Genomic DNA, 16,699 nt, shown 5'->3' with positions numbered 1-16,699 from the left:
ATCAATCAACTCGTTCTATATACAATGATTTTTTAAATTATTTTTAAAAAATAATCTGAAATGATGACGAAGGAAAAAGGTATTTCCTGTCGGATTCTTGGAAACAGTTATCTTGATTTTTTCAAATTGCTCTGGAATTTTTTTTAATATAACATATTTTAAGTTAACGTGATTGGCCGATCTTCTTGTGCGATATATAAATCCATTCCGATAGGTCTTCTTTGCTAAACACCTCTCGTAAAAGTGTAGTGTATCTGAGTGTATCCATGGATTGGTCGATCAAAATACGTCAAAAGAGGAACAATTTGTGTGCGTGTAACTTACAAAAAGTAACGTCTGATACTTGTGTTAAAAGCAATTTAATGTTAAAAGTATTGAGAAGGTGGGTATTGTTTTAAAATGTTGTCATAAGTAACAGTATGCGACGATTAATATTTGGTGTGACATGTTGCGTATTATCAGCGTATCGCAGCAACCTTTAACCTAAAAACACATTTCAAGTTTACAATTAATCACAAGATTAAAATGTAGTTCAATTACATTTTTTATTTAATACAGTAATAAATGTACAATACATTTGCTAAGTCAGTTAAAATTAGTTTGTTAAGCTATGTTACAAAAATTTTTAAATGCTACATAGTTTTTGTAATAAATAAAATACAGTATAAATACGTGCATAATAACTTGTGAACACATTTTCATCTTTAATTTTATCAATTATTTGAATTACGTTTTAGTTTTAGATCTATATAATATTAATATTTAAATTGTTGAACATTATGTTTTATATATTATATGATACAATTTCTACGTGACATATCGAAAAGCGCTTTATACAATTATATTTTTGTATTTTATTTAAATAATTATTCAGAACACCAAAACCGACTCCAATTTTGTTAAAATTAATTTCATTTGATGTGTTTTTACATGAAATGAAAGAATCCAACAAAAAAATTGTCAAAATTGGAAGTGATATTCTAGATATTTTTATTTACTTTTAAAATTAATATTAAATAATTACTTTTATTTATAAGTTGTAAAAGTTAAATACACAAGAATTTATGTAAATATCTTTATCTGTAAAAACTAAACATATCAATAATTGAACATAAATTTTAGGAGTGTTTATCTAAAATATAAACATATTGCACTTTATGTAATGGATGTGTTAGAACCAGAATTAATTTGGGTTCAAGGACGATGTTATAGATTTTACGAAAGTACTGCTTGGAAAAACATTCAAATGTCAGCCCCATATATGGAGGATAAAGAATCAGTCTGTTCAAATGAAGAATCTGAAACTGATTTAGAAATAGTAGCTCATGATACATCTTTTAAACATACCTTTCATGTACCCAAGTGAGAATCTTTTTAAATATTATTTTATCACGATTATAAATATTAGAATTCAATAATGTAAGGATTGTGTAATATAATAACATAGTTTGAAGGAAACTTGTGTAGTAATAATTTATATTTTATAATTTTGTTATAATGTTTTAGAATCTTTTATTCACATATCATTGGCACAAAAGGTGTTACACGCAGAAAATTGGAAAATGAGACAAGAACCACTATTGATATACCAAAGAAAGGAAAGGATGGAAATATTGGTAGAATTGATTTGATATTATATTGTCTTATTTAAGAACAAAATTAATTTGATACAATTAAAATCAAGAGAAGGCCAACAAACAGTTATAGCAGGATCTTAGTGCTCAATAATATTTTTTTATATAATTTTAAATACATTTTCTAGTTTTTCAAACTATGTATTGTTATTTTTGGTCTTGAAACACAGTTCTTTAATTGAACCAGAATAGTAATATCCTGTTATGAGTATTTATTGGCTTTCTTTCGATTTGAATTGTGTATATTACAGTTATATCACAATTATTTACAAATATTAATGTAATTAATTTTTAAATATTATCCATTTATTTATAGTTATTACTGGACGAGAACGTAAGGATGTAATATCTGCAAGACATAGAATTGATTTGCTAGTAGAAGCTTCAAAAAAAAAGATGGGTTTTACACATTTTTTGTCAATTCCATTGAATAAAAAGGAGATAATTGATAAATATATTTCTTTTAAAAATGATGTATTGGAGAAGTATGACAAACCTACATATAATATTGATGAATCACTTTTTCAAACACCATCGAAATTACACCTTACCATTGGAATGCTTAAGTTATTTGATGATGATGATAAAAAGAATGCTATCGACGCTCTCACGAATTGTAAAGAAAACATTATAGAGTAAGATAATATTAATTTATCATATAATTTAATTTTATAATTATTTACATAAATTATGATGAATTTGTAATGTTTTGAAGGATTTTTGAATAATTATATAATCTGTTACAGTCCATTTGTTAAAGAAACTGGGCCATTAAATATACACTTAGAAGGAGTTGAGTGTATGAATGATGATCCTACTGAAGTTAAAGTTTTATTTGCACAAATTGCACGTAATGAAAAATTGCAAGAACTTGTTAATACAATTGCTGAATACTTTGTCGATATAGGTAAATAACATTTATATTACATAATATTAAATATCATTCAAAAATGTACATTTTATGTAAATAACAAGGTAGGTATATTAATTTCTTTTAATATATAATTTTCTAAAATACATGTTTTTAATATAAATTATTTTAATATTTTATTTATATTATATAATTTTTACTTTTAGGTTTAATGACGAAAGAATACGAAAATGTAAAATTACATGCTACTCTGATGAATACATCATTCAAAAATGATTACCCAGCAAAATTTAGAGACAAATATGATGCAAGTGAAATAATAAAAGTAATACAATTTATTTTTCTAAACTCTAGATTTATTTATAATTCAATATAAAATTAATAATAGAAATAAATAATAATTTGAATTTACGTTTTAGGCATATAGTAAAACATTGTTTGGAGAAACAATATTTAATCAGATTGATATATCTGAACTTCATACTGCTACCAAAGATAGTTATTATAAATCAATAGGTAGTATTACTTTTTAAGTACAAGGATATGTGCTATAATTATAGCAATATTTTTATAAGCAAACAAGTAAGCCAGAAGAATTTATTATGTATATTGTATGTACATAAAATAGTAATATTTTAATTGTTTTGTTTATATTTTATTTTTATTGTAATGTTTTATACACAAATATCTTTAAATCAATACTTGGTATATGCGATAATTCTCCGATTTTTTATTACACTTGATTGTGTCGTTTGTTTGGATTAATTTTCATCACAAGTATATAAAAATTATTAAATAATTCTTAAATATATTTTAAATCTTTTTTAACATCTTTAAAAAGTATTTGTAAGTATTTGTATTAAAAAAAAATTATATAAATGTTTATATTTTTATATAAATGTTCTAACTAATTACAGTACGCCTAATATTAAAAAGAACGAAACATGTGCAGGATACGAATGTCTCAACCGTACGTACTAAAAGTTTTAAATATTATAATTTAGATCTAATAAATTTAAAAAAATATGATTGTTTTAACATTTTTATTTTATATAGTTTTATTTTTATAATCATGATATTTAACCTGACTATTTCTGAACATTTTTTCATTTTTTTCATAGGAATATTCTAGAATTGAGATTAATGTCTCAAATTTATCGTTTATAACGGTCACGAATTTCCGGAAGGTTAGTTAGCAGATGATTCAAACACTATTGGTTCAGATAATTTGAAAACTGTTGAATTGGAAAAGTCTTTGAGCAGAGAAGTCTGAGGGAGAGGGAAATGTAGGAAGGGGAAGAGTATTAGTGAAACTTAGAACTAAGAAGGTTCTCGGCAAATTGGAAATCCAAGGGCCAAGATAGGATTCGGAATAGGAAGAAGGTTCTCGAAAAAAACAACGTATTAGGCACATGTTCATAAAAATAGCGGCAATTTATTAATTTCTTATATTAGAAGAGAAGTTGTAAAATTAAATCACTGTATTAATGAAGATGTGTGTGAAAATCAAATTCATGTAAAAAGTATAGATATCAATGGCGATATTGCATCTTTAACAAGAAATTTAGAAAAAAAGGGTAGGAGAAAAAGAGGTAAATTTTATCTCAATTTTTTATTTTAACTCTTAGAACTGTTCTATAATAGCATAAATGGTAATTGCAAATGGCGTTAGTCTGTTGTAAGTTTACTTCTATCAATATTAATTAACTTTATTAATTAACTTTAATTTCAGTGTAATTTTCTATTTATCTTTTCTCTGTTTTAAAAATGAAAAAAATCGAGATTAAAGTTAATTTACGTTTATGAGAAATGGACATATAACTAAATCTTGCAATATTTTACAACCAATTATAACTATAGTTATAGATATGTATACATTTACACTATTATAGAATGGCCTTAATGTACATAAGAGTCACACGGGCACAAACAGGACTCACTAGCTCCAGAAGCAGCTTAAATAAAATTTGTCAGTTTAACATTTATGAGATTTATTTTGTTTAATTTGTTAAATTTTTGTTATTAGAAATAAAAATTAAATTTCTTTAAATGCACAAGAGAAACTGCTTCTGGATTTAGCAGATTCTACTTGCCCAGATAAGGATTAATAAAGTTAATTTATATGTAATGTAATTACAGAAATATTTAATAGTAATTTGAATAAATAATTGTCTTTCCTCAACTTGCTTGTCGTTGAAAAACAGTGACTCCGAGTTGGCTAAAAGAAATATGTCTTTAAAAGCGTCTATTTCATTGGTTTCAAAATGTATTATAGTTATCTATGACATTTAAAGAATGTACACATGTTTCAAAATATAATAAGTGTATCAGCTACGACATTGGTTGAATCTTAATCACGTTATATTTTCCTTATCAGACTGTCAATAGAGTTCAGTTTCCTATCTGCTCAGTTTTCATTAGCGCCTAACCTGTTTTGTTAAATAAATCTAATTAATATTTGCTTGAAATAAGTATCGCAAAGCTGGAATCTCGAAGCTATATAAATAATGAAGCAGTGGATACGGATAATTGTTTTTTCTGGAAAAAGACACGAACAATAAAAGAGACATATATTTTTATCATTTTTAATTTGTAAGCACGTACAGTCTGAGCGCGACGTATATGCTAAGATTATAAATATTACACATGTTGATGTTTGTATTTATATATGAACAAAACTGATTTTATTAAATAAATTAAAAGACATAACCTCTAAAGTAAACAAATGTATTTATTCATTTATAATCTAATAATTCGGAGCGTGAGAGAAAATGATTTTCTTTATAAACCATTTTATTTACTATTTTACTCAATATAACGTAATAATTGTTCTGATGCTAAACACATCAATTTTTTGTGTTTTGGATATACATATAAATTTTGTTATAAATTTTATTTCATAATTTATATCATATATAAAAAAATGTATATTCAACTATGTATAAATTTTTTAATACTAATGTTATTAAATATCATAATCTTAATAAGAAACAAAAACAAAACTTTCTGAATGTTTTTCGGTTATTTTTAAATTTTATATATATACCTACATATAATTCATTATTATTAGATATGATTGTTTTTCTTTTTTTATTTAATATATAACTTCAATGTTAGTATTGTTTATATATACATATAAACTTGAAGATATTTTAAGAATTATCTGAAAATATATAAATTAAAAAAAATAGGTTATTTTCTCCAAAAAGACATAATGTAACATACATATGAATAATTTTAACTTATTATCATTCCTATTAACATTAATAGTAACATTATCAATTTTCTTCAATAGGCGTAACAAAAATGGATATTGTAAGGAGACTGATAATTTTGTGTGTATTAATAGCTATTCTGCCATTTGTACTTATAATAGCTCCTCTATATCTACGACATAAATTTTATGCTGATGTAGCATATGCTGTCACAGACTCTGATATTATAGAAATCAACGATGGGATTTCAACAATATTTTGTTCGGTAAGAAGAGAATGAATATTTAATATTTCATATTATTTCTAGAATTATGTATAATATATTATAATTACACTAATTATTATCTAATATAAAGAATTTGATCTAAAATTTTAAATAAAAATTATATATTTATTATATAAAAAAAGAATGCATATGGATCATTATAATGTTCACTGTAATGTTAAAAAAAATATGATCTAATCTAATATACTGTTTTCAGTATCATGGTTTATGAATGGATTGTATATTAATTAAAAAATCTATATTTTTTTTTTAATAATAGGAACATACTTTAAAGATGAATGGCACTTTTAATGCTTTCCAAATGTCTCATCGACCAGAAATAACATCAAAACGAAAACATATAAGGCTTAAAAAGAGCATGAATTTACCAGATGATACATTTGAATATTGGGGATTTTATTTATTGAAAAATGCGACTGTAGCACTTTCTGTATGTTCGAGGTAAAAAAAAAGAAATATTTTTCTTGTGATTATAGAGATACAATGTATCGATGTTATTCTCCTGATTCTATTTATAGATAGGCATATATAAATATATATAAATAAGACATATATAAATAAAAAAATATTTTCAGATTTGAGGGAGCTTCTATATTTGTGGTAAAAGGAGATAAGAACCTACGCACTTGTGACCTACTAGAACATAATATTAATAAACAAATGCAAGATATTTTTGCACCAGATGCAAATAGACAAGTTAAAATAACATATCAATCAAATGCACAAGAAATTGATTCTGAGGAAACAACTACGATCGAACCTATTACAACTGTGCACAATATCGACAAGATGGATGAATTAGTCATGCAGGTAAACTCTGAAAATTCTTTGGAAAAAAATGTTGAGAAAAATCCAGTTAATAACACTTCATCAATTTTTCAGACTACGGATGAAAAATCAATGAAAAGTTTAGAAACGTTGTATCACACTGCAACATCTTATATTTCTAAATATATAGATGGTCTTCAAGAAAATGTAAATAATACTAGAAAAGGAAGAAATATTAAACGCCGCAAGATGAAGAAGAATAAAAATGAAAGAATGAAACAAAGAAAGAAAAGCGTTTACAATTATGATAAAAAAATGCATTTAGAAAAATTAAAACAAACATTGCATTCTGATAGAATCAAAGAGAGAAAGAAACAGAAAACAAATGAAAAAGAAATTTATAGCATAGACGAGATAGAGATTTATACCAAGAGATTTAAAAGAAGTAGAGAATTCATAATGTCACCATCTTTATTAGATCAAGGTATCAGGCATGGTGGAAATGCCGATAAAAATTACACATCCGATTCTAGCGAAATGTCATCCATTTCTAGTTTTGAAAATAGTTTACTAAATTGCTACAATGGAGACATACTATTAGCTCATGAATTTAAACCTTCGACTCAGTGTACTAATATTTCCTATCTACTCAATGGTAAACATATACAGGCAAATCACCATGTAGAACAAGATGGTTACTATTATTACATTTTTTATAGCGATAACGATATTGTATCCAATGATATTTACACCATTTTCGATATATATAAGCCAACTTTTCAATATGAAAATGTGACTAAATCATGTATCAATCAAACTGAATGCTCATTTCATATAAAACCGCTGTCAGCGGATAGAGTAATTGTTGAAATACCAACTAAGGACGGTATAGATCATAACGAAATGGACGACGTTGACATGTTAATTTCTATCTGTCAGCCACGAATGGGTGCGTATATGATTTTCCCAATTGCAACATTGCTTTTAATTCTTGGTTGTGCTTTTATATAAATAGATCGACTACCTAAAAGTACTTGCAGACATAAGTAACATTATGAAATTATTATTTAAAAAATGACAGTACAAATTCTTTTAATAGAAATTCATATTTATGAAGATATGAATTGATTCAATATGTAACAGATTGAAAAAATTATGCTTTTGATGAGATATAACGAATAATTAAGATGTACCAATTTGAAAAATGTAATTTCATTACTTATTTTCTTAATGTGCTTTTATTTATAATTACTTTGATCATTGTAGTTATAAATATATATGTAGATAGAACTATAAGTTCAGTATAATATGCATGTACATAATCTTCCAAAATATCAAATATTCTTTTCTCCACAGATTTATTGATCCGTTCACGAAATCGGTTTTGTTTTTTTAATTAAGTTAATTATGTTTATAGCTTTCGAATAGTTAAAAATAATTAAGGTCTATTAAAAAAGAAAATTGGTAATAAAATTACATTTTTCAAGTAATTTCAAGCTATTGTTTCTATATTAATATTTTTTTACCTACAATTTTGTTTATAAAGGTTAATTAATTTTATTAAAAAAGTAATTTTCAAATAGAACAAAAAAACTAAACGTGATTATAAAATTGAATGTATTCTTGACAGTTCTGGGACATTTGTCTGGAACATTTTGGAATGTTCTATGATACAAATGTGTATTCAAAACCTAAATTATATAAGGGCAGCTAAATAAAATTTATAAAACTATTTTAAACTATGTACAACATACAATCTAATTTATAAATATGATGCAAATAAACGTTTATATTGTTAGTCACATGTATGTACATACATGAACATTAATTGTAAGATAATAAAATATATATTTTTCAACGACTGTATGTATAATTATGACTAACGTGACCTTACAATAATTGCAATTTTTCATCATTTAATTTTGTAAAAATTTGTAAAGACCTGCATCGTTCATATTTCCCACGTACGACCGCGAAGCAAAAGGAGGCGTCGAAATGGCCCCACGTCACTTCCGTCATGCGCGGTAATCGATGACAAGCAGAAAAACGTGAAAAATCATGACACCAGCGAGGAAAATTTCAATGTGATTGAGATAATTTACAATGGTATAATCAGATCAATCGGCCTGCTACTATCGGCATCGACAGAAGGTCCTTGCACCCCCTCCTTCACGTAGAAATTAGTCACACCGGTGCTTTTCGGTGCGCAACGTGCAGCGCCACAGCGGCAGTCTCAAGAATACTCCTCGTGACGCCACACGAGCTCTTCCTTTCCGCCGAACTCTCGCGAGTTGAACATGTCGCATACTGCTGAGAGAAGGTAAGTTGATCGTTTTTCAACGTAACGGCGTACCGCGCTCGCGTTCTGACGGCGCGGCGCGATCACCGTAATGCCGACGCCGTCGTGGGTCGCGCGCGCCGCGAAATTCGCGCGTACGCGGGTTAAAATACGGCCACGGTGAACAGTGTGCCGCAATCGGACGGATGCACGGGGGACACGAGACTGACAACATGGCGTGCGGTCGTTTTTGTCACATTGCCCTCGCGGTCGACTAACGGCCGTGCTCCACGCCGTCCCGTCGGCCCGCCGCTTAACCTCCTCGCCGCAACGCCGCGGCGGAGAGCCGCGTGGCACGGTTGGAGCGCGGCACGCCGATCCGACGGCATGCAATGCATGTGCCCCGACGCCGTTGGCGTGGGTGAAGCGCGCTCTCTCTGCCGTTCGCCCGTGCGTGCGTGCGTGCGTGCGTGCATGCATGCATGCGAGCTCGGACAAGCGAGCACGTTTTCTCCGAGAGCGTTTTTTCCGCACGCGAAATTACGTAATAAAAAATCGGTTTTTCGCGCGATTCCCGTACCGGGGAAGAGAAAAAAAAAATCAATCGTGCTGACCCGAGACTCGCGAAGCTTCTCGCGCATTGTCGGACGCATAGTCATCGTCGTCGTCGTCGTCGTCGTCGTCACCGCCACCGCACGCTCCCTCGGCCTTCGGCGAAGCAACATGTCTCACGTCTCGGGACACGCTTTCGCGTGAGTCATTGTCAGAGCGATTATCGTGGCGGCTAACGATGGTCGCCTCGTGCTGCTTCTACGATTTTGCCGACCCGTTCATACTGTGCGAAACGTATAAAAATGGCCATCGTGCCGCCTAGTTTCGATAGACGATGTACTTCGCGAGATCGAATTAAAAGTTCGGCTCTCAAGGTCACGTGGATTTAAAGTGATTTGTCATCGCTTGAAACGCCGTGATCGATATTATCTATTCCACACGGGTGCGGAACGCCGATTTGTGCACCGGTGTTTTATTAATTTACTTTTAATAAACACGTACCGCACAGAATTCCGTTAAAGAATTCCAGAATTAAAGGTGTAGGAAAATTTAATAGGATTTTATGCTCTTTTTTTTATATTTTGCACTAAATAAGAGTCTCTTTGAATTCTCTCTATCGGAAATAACATTTAATTGCAATAAAATGAAATCGTGTATAACGTTGATATTAAATATATTTTATAATCAATTTACCTTATAAAAAAAATCTTATTATCTTGTAAAAATGCAATATAGCTCGTGATTTAACATTTAATACGACTAATCTTATCTACGTGTTCCTATTGCGTGCTTTAATATCTTATCTATGCATTTCAGAAATGATGATCAATGGTCAGGGGATTCAAAAAATGGTCCTAGTGAAAGTGAACAACCCACATATGATGGACCACCTGGAATGGACCCCGATGGCATCATCGAGTCCAATTGGGATGTTGTGAGTATTTTGCTATCATTCTGATATACAATAAAATTTTGTTTTCTTTTAACTACTGGAAGACATAGCCCTTTATCTGATATTTTACATTAGTGTTAATCGATGTAATTTCTGTATACTTAAGTATGCAGATATTTAAATAAAGCTTATATATGATGTGTGTGTGTGCGTGTGCGTGTGTACACACACACACACACACATTTGTTATTGAGAACATTAACATAACTGATGTGTATGCGTATGTGCATGTATGTGTGTGTGTGTGTGTGTGTGTGTGTGTGTGTGTGTGTGTGTGTGTGTGTGTGTGTGTATGTGTGTGTGTATGTATGTATGTATGTATGTATGTATGTGCATGTGCGTGTATATATATATATTTTTTTTTTCACAGTAGTTTTCATTTAATGACACAAGTCACACAAACATTCTATCCTTTTTTTTTTTGTATTCAATAAGTAACAAAAGGCAACTTGCAAAAGGTAATTTGTTTTTTTTCCATATTCCAGAACTGAATTTCTCATGCAATACATCTTTTTCTTTTTACATTGGAGAAAAAAAGAGAAAAAGTAAACTGAAGTGTTCAGTTCTAGGATAGGGAAAAAGAACAAACCTAATGATAGAACGATTCTTGTGTGGACAAACCTAATGATAGAACAATATTTATATATTACTGAAGGGAAAGCAACCCAAAGATTATCGGGATACTTACTTTTTAGTTTATCCATACAAATGTAAAAGAAAGTACTTTCAAAGGAAATGCAACAATTTTGTGTAACATAATATTATTTTTTTTTTATTTTTTTTTAAATAAAGATTTTTGATACTCAGATTTGATTTTACAGGTGTTTAAAAATAAAAGGATATTTCATGTAGTACATGAAATAATAAAAATACCAAAGTTCTAATTTAAGTTGATTTAATTTTTAAATTTGATTATTGAATTGATATATTTTGAATTGAGGATATTTTAATCTTCTTCTGAGAATGATTTTTGAACAATTTGGAGTTAAGAAAAGCTTTAATCAATTTATATAGATACATATGTAATATTAGCACAGAGACAATTTGTCATTATTATTTTTTTTTATAGAAAACTGTTTAACATAATTATAACTACTATTTACTTATTTTAAATTAATTATATAAAAATTTCTAAGTAAAGATTGGGTGCATCCAGATGCGCAACCGCTCACTGAAAGCGCAAGTAGCAATTAAAGACGATTGGTTCTTACCTTTGGATCCAGCCAATAATCTTTAATTGCTAGTTGCGCTTTCAGTGAGCGGTTGCGCATCTGGATGCACCCATTGTCTTAGAAAAGTGCAATTTTGGTTTTTTCTAGAAATTTTTTGAATTATAATATATTTTAATTTTGTAGGATTGTGGTATTAAAAGTATTACATATTTAAGCAGGTATATACATCAAGACGAAGCCTTAGCGAATTTTTTGTGGAAAAAGGGAAGTTATTTGTTTTCTAATGAGTCCTGTGGAAGTAACAGTAGTCACCACAAACACTGTTTTTAAAAAGATAATTTTAAGAAAACTTGGGCTGCAATGCCATTTTATATTATTAAAAAAAAAAAAAAAAATTTATGTCAGAAAAAAGTATAAGCTTTATAATGAGATAAATAAAACTTCTCTATCTCTTTCAATTTTTCTATAAAAAATTCACAAAATTAGTTTTATTTTAATTTGTCTAGATGTATATGCCCCTTAATCATTTTTTATTGATATATATGTACAACCTTCATCATAAATATAAAGCACCTCTACAAAATATGTTCTATATCTAATAAAAAATATATTAAAAACAGTTTGAAAAATATTTATTTTTATAGCAATTTTGTGTCTTCTTGGCTTTTATTACCACCTTTTCAAAAAATGCAATAAATTAAATGTGCTTTATGATCAAGAAACTGTGCTTACATATTATATAATATATATAACAAATATATCTGTAAAGATTAAATATAATATTTTTAATTATGACAATAATAAAACTAAATATATTAAAACAATGTTTTCCAAATTTATATGAATCGCGACTGATCTAGCTTTAGGAATTAAGAAAAGGCTCATTAGTGGGTCATGATTTATACTTTGGGAATCTCTTTTTAAAATAATATATCTCTCGTTTTAAAATAATATATCTTACTAATATTTTATATTTCATGAAAATAGGTTGTGGAAAACTTTGATGAAATGAACCTGAAAGAAGAACTTTTACGTGGTATTTATGCTTACGGGTTTGAGAAACCATCCGCAATTCAACAACGTGCCATCCTACCATGTATAAGGGGGCTCGATGTTATTGCTCAGGCCCAGTCTGGTAAGAAAATTTTAGATTAATAATTAATAAAAATTAAAATATAAATTTCTTATGTAAAGTTTATTTTGTATTATACTAATCGATGTTTCCAATTACTTACAGGTACTGGAAAAACTGCAACGTTCTCAATATCAATTCTTCAACAAATAGACACTACTATTAAAGAATGCCAGGCCTTGATCCTTGCACCAACCCGTGAATTAGCTCAACAAGTAAGTAACTTATTAGAAATGTTTTGATGAAAAGTTATATTTAATATGATAAATTCTAATGTTATTATCTTTGTTTAGATCCAGAAAGTCGTTATCGCTCTAGGAGATTTCATGCACGCGGAATGTCACGCGTGCATTGGTGGCACCAACGTTCGTGAAGATATGCGAAAACTGGATCAGGGTGTTCACGTGGTTGTTGGTACGCCCGGTAGAGTTTATGACATGATCAGCCGACGAGCACTTCGAGCAAGTAGCATCAAACTTTTCGTGCTGGATGAGGCCGATGAAATGTTATCTCGAGGATTTAAGGATCAAATCCATGATGTATTCAAGCTATTACCTAACGAAGTTCAGGTAAATATGAAAAATATTTTTGAGTGTTGTAGAGTTTTATTACAATTACTATCTAATAGATAATTTTATTTTAATTATTAGAAAGTATCTTTTTTGGACAAGTCCACAAATCATACAAGACGAAAAAGTTGCAGTGTACCTTATAATAGTCAAGTTAACAAATATATTATAAAATACAGGTGCGTCGTAATAGTGTCATTTTTTGACAAATGTACACTGGATTAAGACATGTGCTCTGTATCATGAAATGTGTTATCTGGAAATAATAGCAACCTAAATGCAAACAATTATTGTGGCATAGCACTCCTAATAATAATGTTCTAAATATCGATTGGTCACTTTCAATATTTTTATAATAGCAAAAACAATTTACAATACCTATTACAGCATGATGCTATTATATTGCACACACGTGTGTAGTAACATCTCTGTAAATGCAGTTTATTTTTTTCATCGACATATAATATTGGTCATCACATTATATCGGGACATGGTTTCTTGTATACAGTTTCAGCCTTTGTATTTCTAACACAATGCAATTTATTGTTTCCAGGTTATATTATTATCTGCAACAATGCCATCTGACGTGTTGGATGTATCCAAATGTTTTATGCGTAATCCCATTCGAATTTTGGTTAAAAAAGAAGAGCTAACATTAGAGGGTATAAAGCAATTTTTCGTTTACGTCGAACGCGAAGATTGGAAATTGGAGACTCTTTGTGATTTATACGATACATTGAGCATTACCCAGGCCGTTATCTTCTGCAATACGCGACGTAAGGTAGATTGGCTAACAGAGAGTATGCATAAACGCGACTTCACTGTTTCCGCTATGCATGGTGATATGGAACAGAAGGAGCGCGATCTTATCATGCGTCAATTCCGAACTGGATCATCTCGAGTTTTGATTACCACTGATCTTCTGGCACGTGGTATTGATGTACAACAAGTTTCTCTTGTTATTAACTATGATTTACCTTCCAACCGAGAAAACTATATTCATCGGTAAGTTGTTTAATACTTTTGTCGATAATCAATTATGGTTTTTTGTAAAATTTAAATATAACATTTTATTTTATTAAAATTTAACCATAAATACATTTGTAGAACAATAAAAGGCATCAACAATTTGAAGATTATGTTGCAAAAAAATAACTTTAAATTTTATATCCATTAAAAGAATTTAATTATGGAATTTTGCAATTAATTTATATATATATATATATATGTATGTGTGTATATGTATATATATGTATTGCACATATCTAAACAAAAATTTAATACAGAAATTTATAACTTTGTTACTTTTTTATTTACAGAATTGGTCGTGGTGGTCGTTTTGGCCGTAAAGGTGTGGCCATTAACTTTGTGACGGAAGAAGATAAACGAACCTTAAAAGATATTGAGCAATTTTACAACACTCACATCGATGAAATGCCAATGAATGTCGCTGATCTGATTTAAGTCCGACTATTGGCTATAATCCATTATAATAAAAAATAATAAAAAGTAAGTGACAGAAGCTCTCAGCTGATCGATCTCTCATGGTGTGTGAGTATATATATTGAGTGAGTTGGTGAACTATATCGCTTATGTAAACGCGATCTAAACCAAAATATTCCAACGTTTTCATATTCGTTTCAATTTATAATAGTAGGTTACGGAAATAGTTATCTGTTGCGCTACAGGAGATAGTAGTACGATCTATTATTACTATTAGTGTAATTATCACTACTGTTGCCGCTACCGATATTGTCACCGCTGCTGCTACTATTACTACTCTATTCTTACCATTACCGCTATTAATATTACTATAAATACTACACTATTATTGGTATTATTCTGGTATTGATTGATATCAAGATTATTTTTTATTTTAATTTTTAACAGTAATATAGTGATATTATATTACCACAACTAAGATATCACACCACAGAGTGGTAAATAGAATTAGAAAAATACGAAAAGCGCAGCTCGGCGCAATTTGATTATATTTTATTTCTATTATCGCAACAAGTTTTATATCGTCCAGAATGTGTCCATATTCTTATTCTGTCGCAAATCCAATGACCATCGTAGAAATTTTTAAGTCTTGCTTTCTAGCGCGATTTCTCGTCCCGCTTATTTTTCCCCAAAATATTTCTAACTGGATGATTAAATCTGTTGTGTTTAATAGTCCATATTATATGCTTCTATCACCGCGATTGCAACTTGTTTGTCTAGGCAGAGGTTTAGTTGGGTATTGGAAGGGGTACTTTAATCACAAGCGTTGCCGGAGGAGACATATATTGAAGCTTAGACGATATGAATTTTTGTATATCCTAAATCCCAGGCGCACACCTTTATTATTAAATAAAATGTTTGACCTTTTAAGAAAATGTCGTCTTTGTTATTACAAGTCTTTTTATTGTCTTGTCAAATTTTATCCAATTTCACAATGAAAACCCTGAATGGACAAACGTGTGTTATGAATGAGAGTCTCAAATTCTGAAGTACTTCTGCGTTGGGAATAAGTTTTACGGTTTATATGCCGAAAAAGTTCTCACAATTTTCTTTTATTTGTATTTGCAGGCAGTTTTGGACAGTCCAGATGTGGGCGACATATTTTTGGAAATAAAGACCAGATTTCCTGATTCAAAATCGAAGTTTTGTAAATCGATTACCTCTCTAAACTCCTGCCTTTCGCGTAGGACACAATAGTATATGTATATTTTCTCTTTTGCTTTTTTATACTTTTACATTCTTATTGATAATAGAAGATGAGTTCTTAGATTTTTTTATATTTGTCAATAAAATTCTTTGCAAATATTCTTTATCGCATATTCATAAGTTCCTGTGCACTTATCAATATTAAATATTAAATTGAAATATTATCTGCCTTGTGAGAACTTTTGTATCGTGTCTTTACAAAATTATTAAAAATATTGCGATATCATACTCTATTGTCGTCATTAATCGTAAATTTGCAAAAGTGTTAATGATAGTTTTCGAAAATTTGAGTGAGTAACATTTTATAGCTACTGATTTGTGGATGCATTAACACTAATTACTCTTACTCGCGCATACAAATGCGGCTTATGTTAATGCAAAATCACCTTAAATTTCCGAAAACTAGTTCTTTAAAAATACTGTAAATATTATATAAATGGACTTTGAGGGAATGGACCATGTGTGTCTATTGTATTTATACATCATATAAATACTATTTATGATTGAACGTATAAACTGAATACAATAAACGTGAATGTGAATCCTTTATTTATACTTGTA

The 16,699-nt window shown here is 29.3% G+C and overlaps 2 protein-coding genes across 7 annotated transcripts; both read left to right on the top strand.

Annotated features, from left to right (window-relative positions):
• The first annotated feature begins 226 nt into the window (after positions 1 to 226).
• LOC105208078 (activating signal cointegrator 1 complex subunit 1) lies at positions 227 to 8,636 on the top strand. 6 transcript variants are annotated; one of them, XM_039452229.1, is made up of 9 exons: positions 227 to 382; positions 1,123 to 1,362; positions 1,507 to 1,616; positions 1,951 to 2,269; positions 2,381 to 2,541; positions 2,712 to 2,830; positions 2,925 to 3,087; positions 3,423 to 3,475; positions 3,627 to 5,227. In XM_039452229.1, exons 1-7 carry the CDS (start codon positions 267 to 269, stop codon positions 3,036 to 3,038), a joined length of 1,179 nt encoding a protein of 392 aa, XP_039308163.1. In that variant the 5' UTR covers positions 227 to 266; the 3' UTR covers positions 3,039 to 3,087; positions 3,423 to 3,475; positions 3,627 to 5,227. The 6 variants fall into 6 exon arrangements, with proteins under 6 accessions (XP_039308163.1, XP_039308164.1, XP_039308153.1 ...); XM_039452230.1 differs by having other exon boundaries at positions 231 to 382; positions 1,213 to 1,362; XM_039452226.1 differs by lacking the exons at positions 227 to 382; positions 1,123 to 1,362; positions 1,507 to 1,616; ... (2 more) ...; positions 2,712 to 2,830; positions 2,925 to 3,087 and adding exons at positions 5,801 to 5,985; positions 6,266 to 6,447; positions 6,582 to 6,816; positions 6,889 to 7,723; positions 8,405 to 8,636 and having other exon boundaries at positions 3,101 to 3,475; positions 3,627 to 5,097.
• Positions 8,637 to 8,949: 313 nt separating this feature from the next.
• Positions 8,950 to 16,687, top strand: LOC105208077 (eukaryotic initiation factor 4A-I). Its single transcript, XM_011177831.3, has 8 exons — positions 8,950 to 9,094; positions 10,421 to 10,538; positions 12,716 to 12,863; positions 12,966 to 13,075; positions 13,154 to 13,429; positions 13,983 to 14,434; positions 14,749 to 14,938; positions 16,001 to 16,687. The coding sequence occupies exons 1-7, from the start codon at positions 9,072 to 9,074 to the stop codon at positions 14,891 to 14,893; spliced, it is 1,272 nt and encodes a 423-aa protein (XP_011176133.1). The 5' UTR covers positions 8,950 to 9,071; the 3' UTR covers positions 14,894 to 14,938; positions 16,001 to 16,687.
• The last annotated feature ends 12 nt before the right edge of the window (positions 16,688 to 16,699 follow it).

Source organism: Solenopsis invicta, chromosome 1, assembly GCF_016802725.1.
Source record: "Solenopsis invicta isolate M01_SB chromosome 1, UNIL_Sinv_3.0, whole genome shotgun sequence".
NCBI classification, from domain to species: Eukaryota; Metazoa; Arthropoda; class Insecta; order Hymenoptera; family Formicidae; genus Solenopsis; species Solenopsis invicta.
The sequence above is the reverse complement of the archived record's forward strand: the minus strand, read 5'-3'. Positions and strand labels throughout refer to the sequence as shown.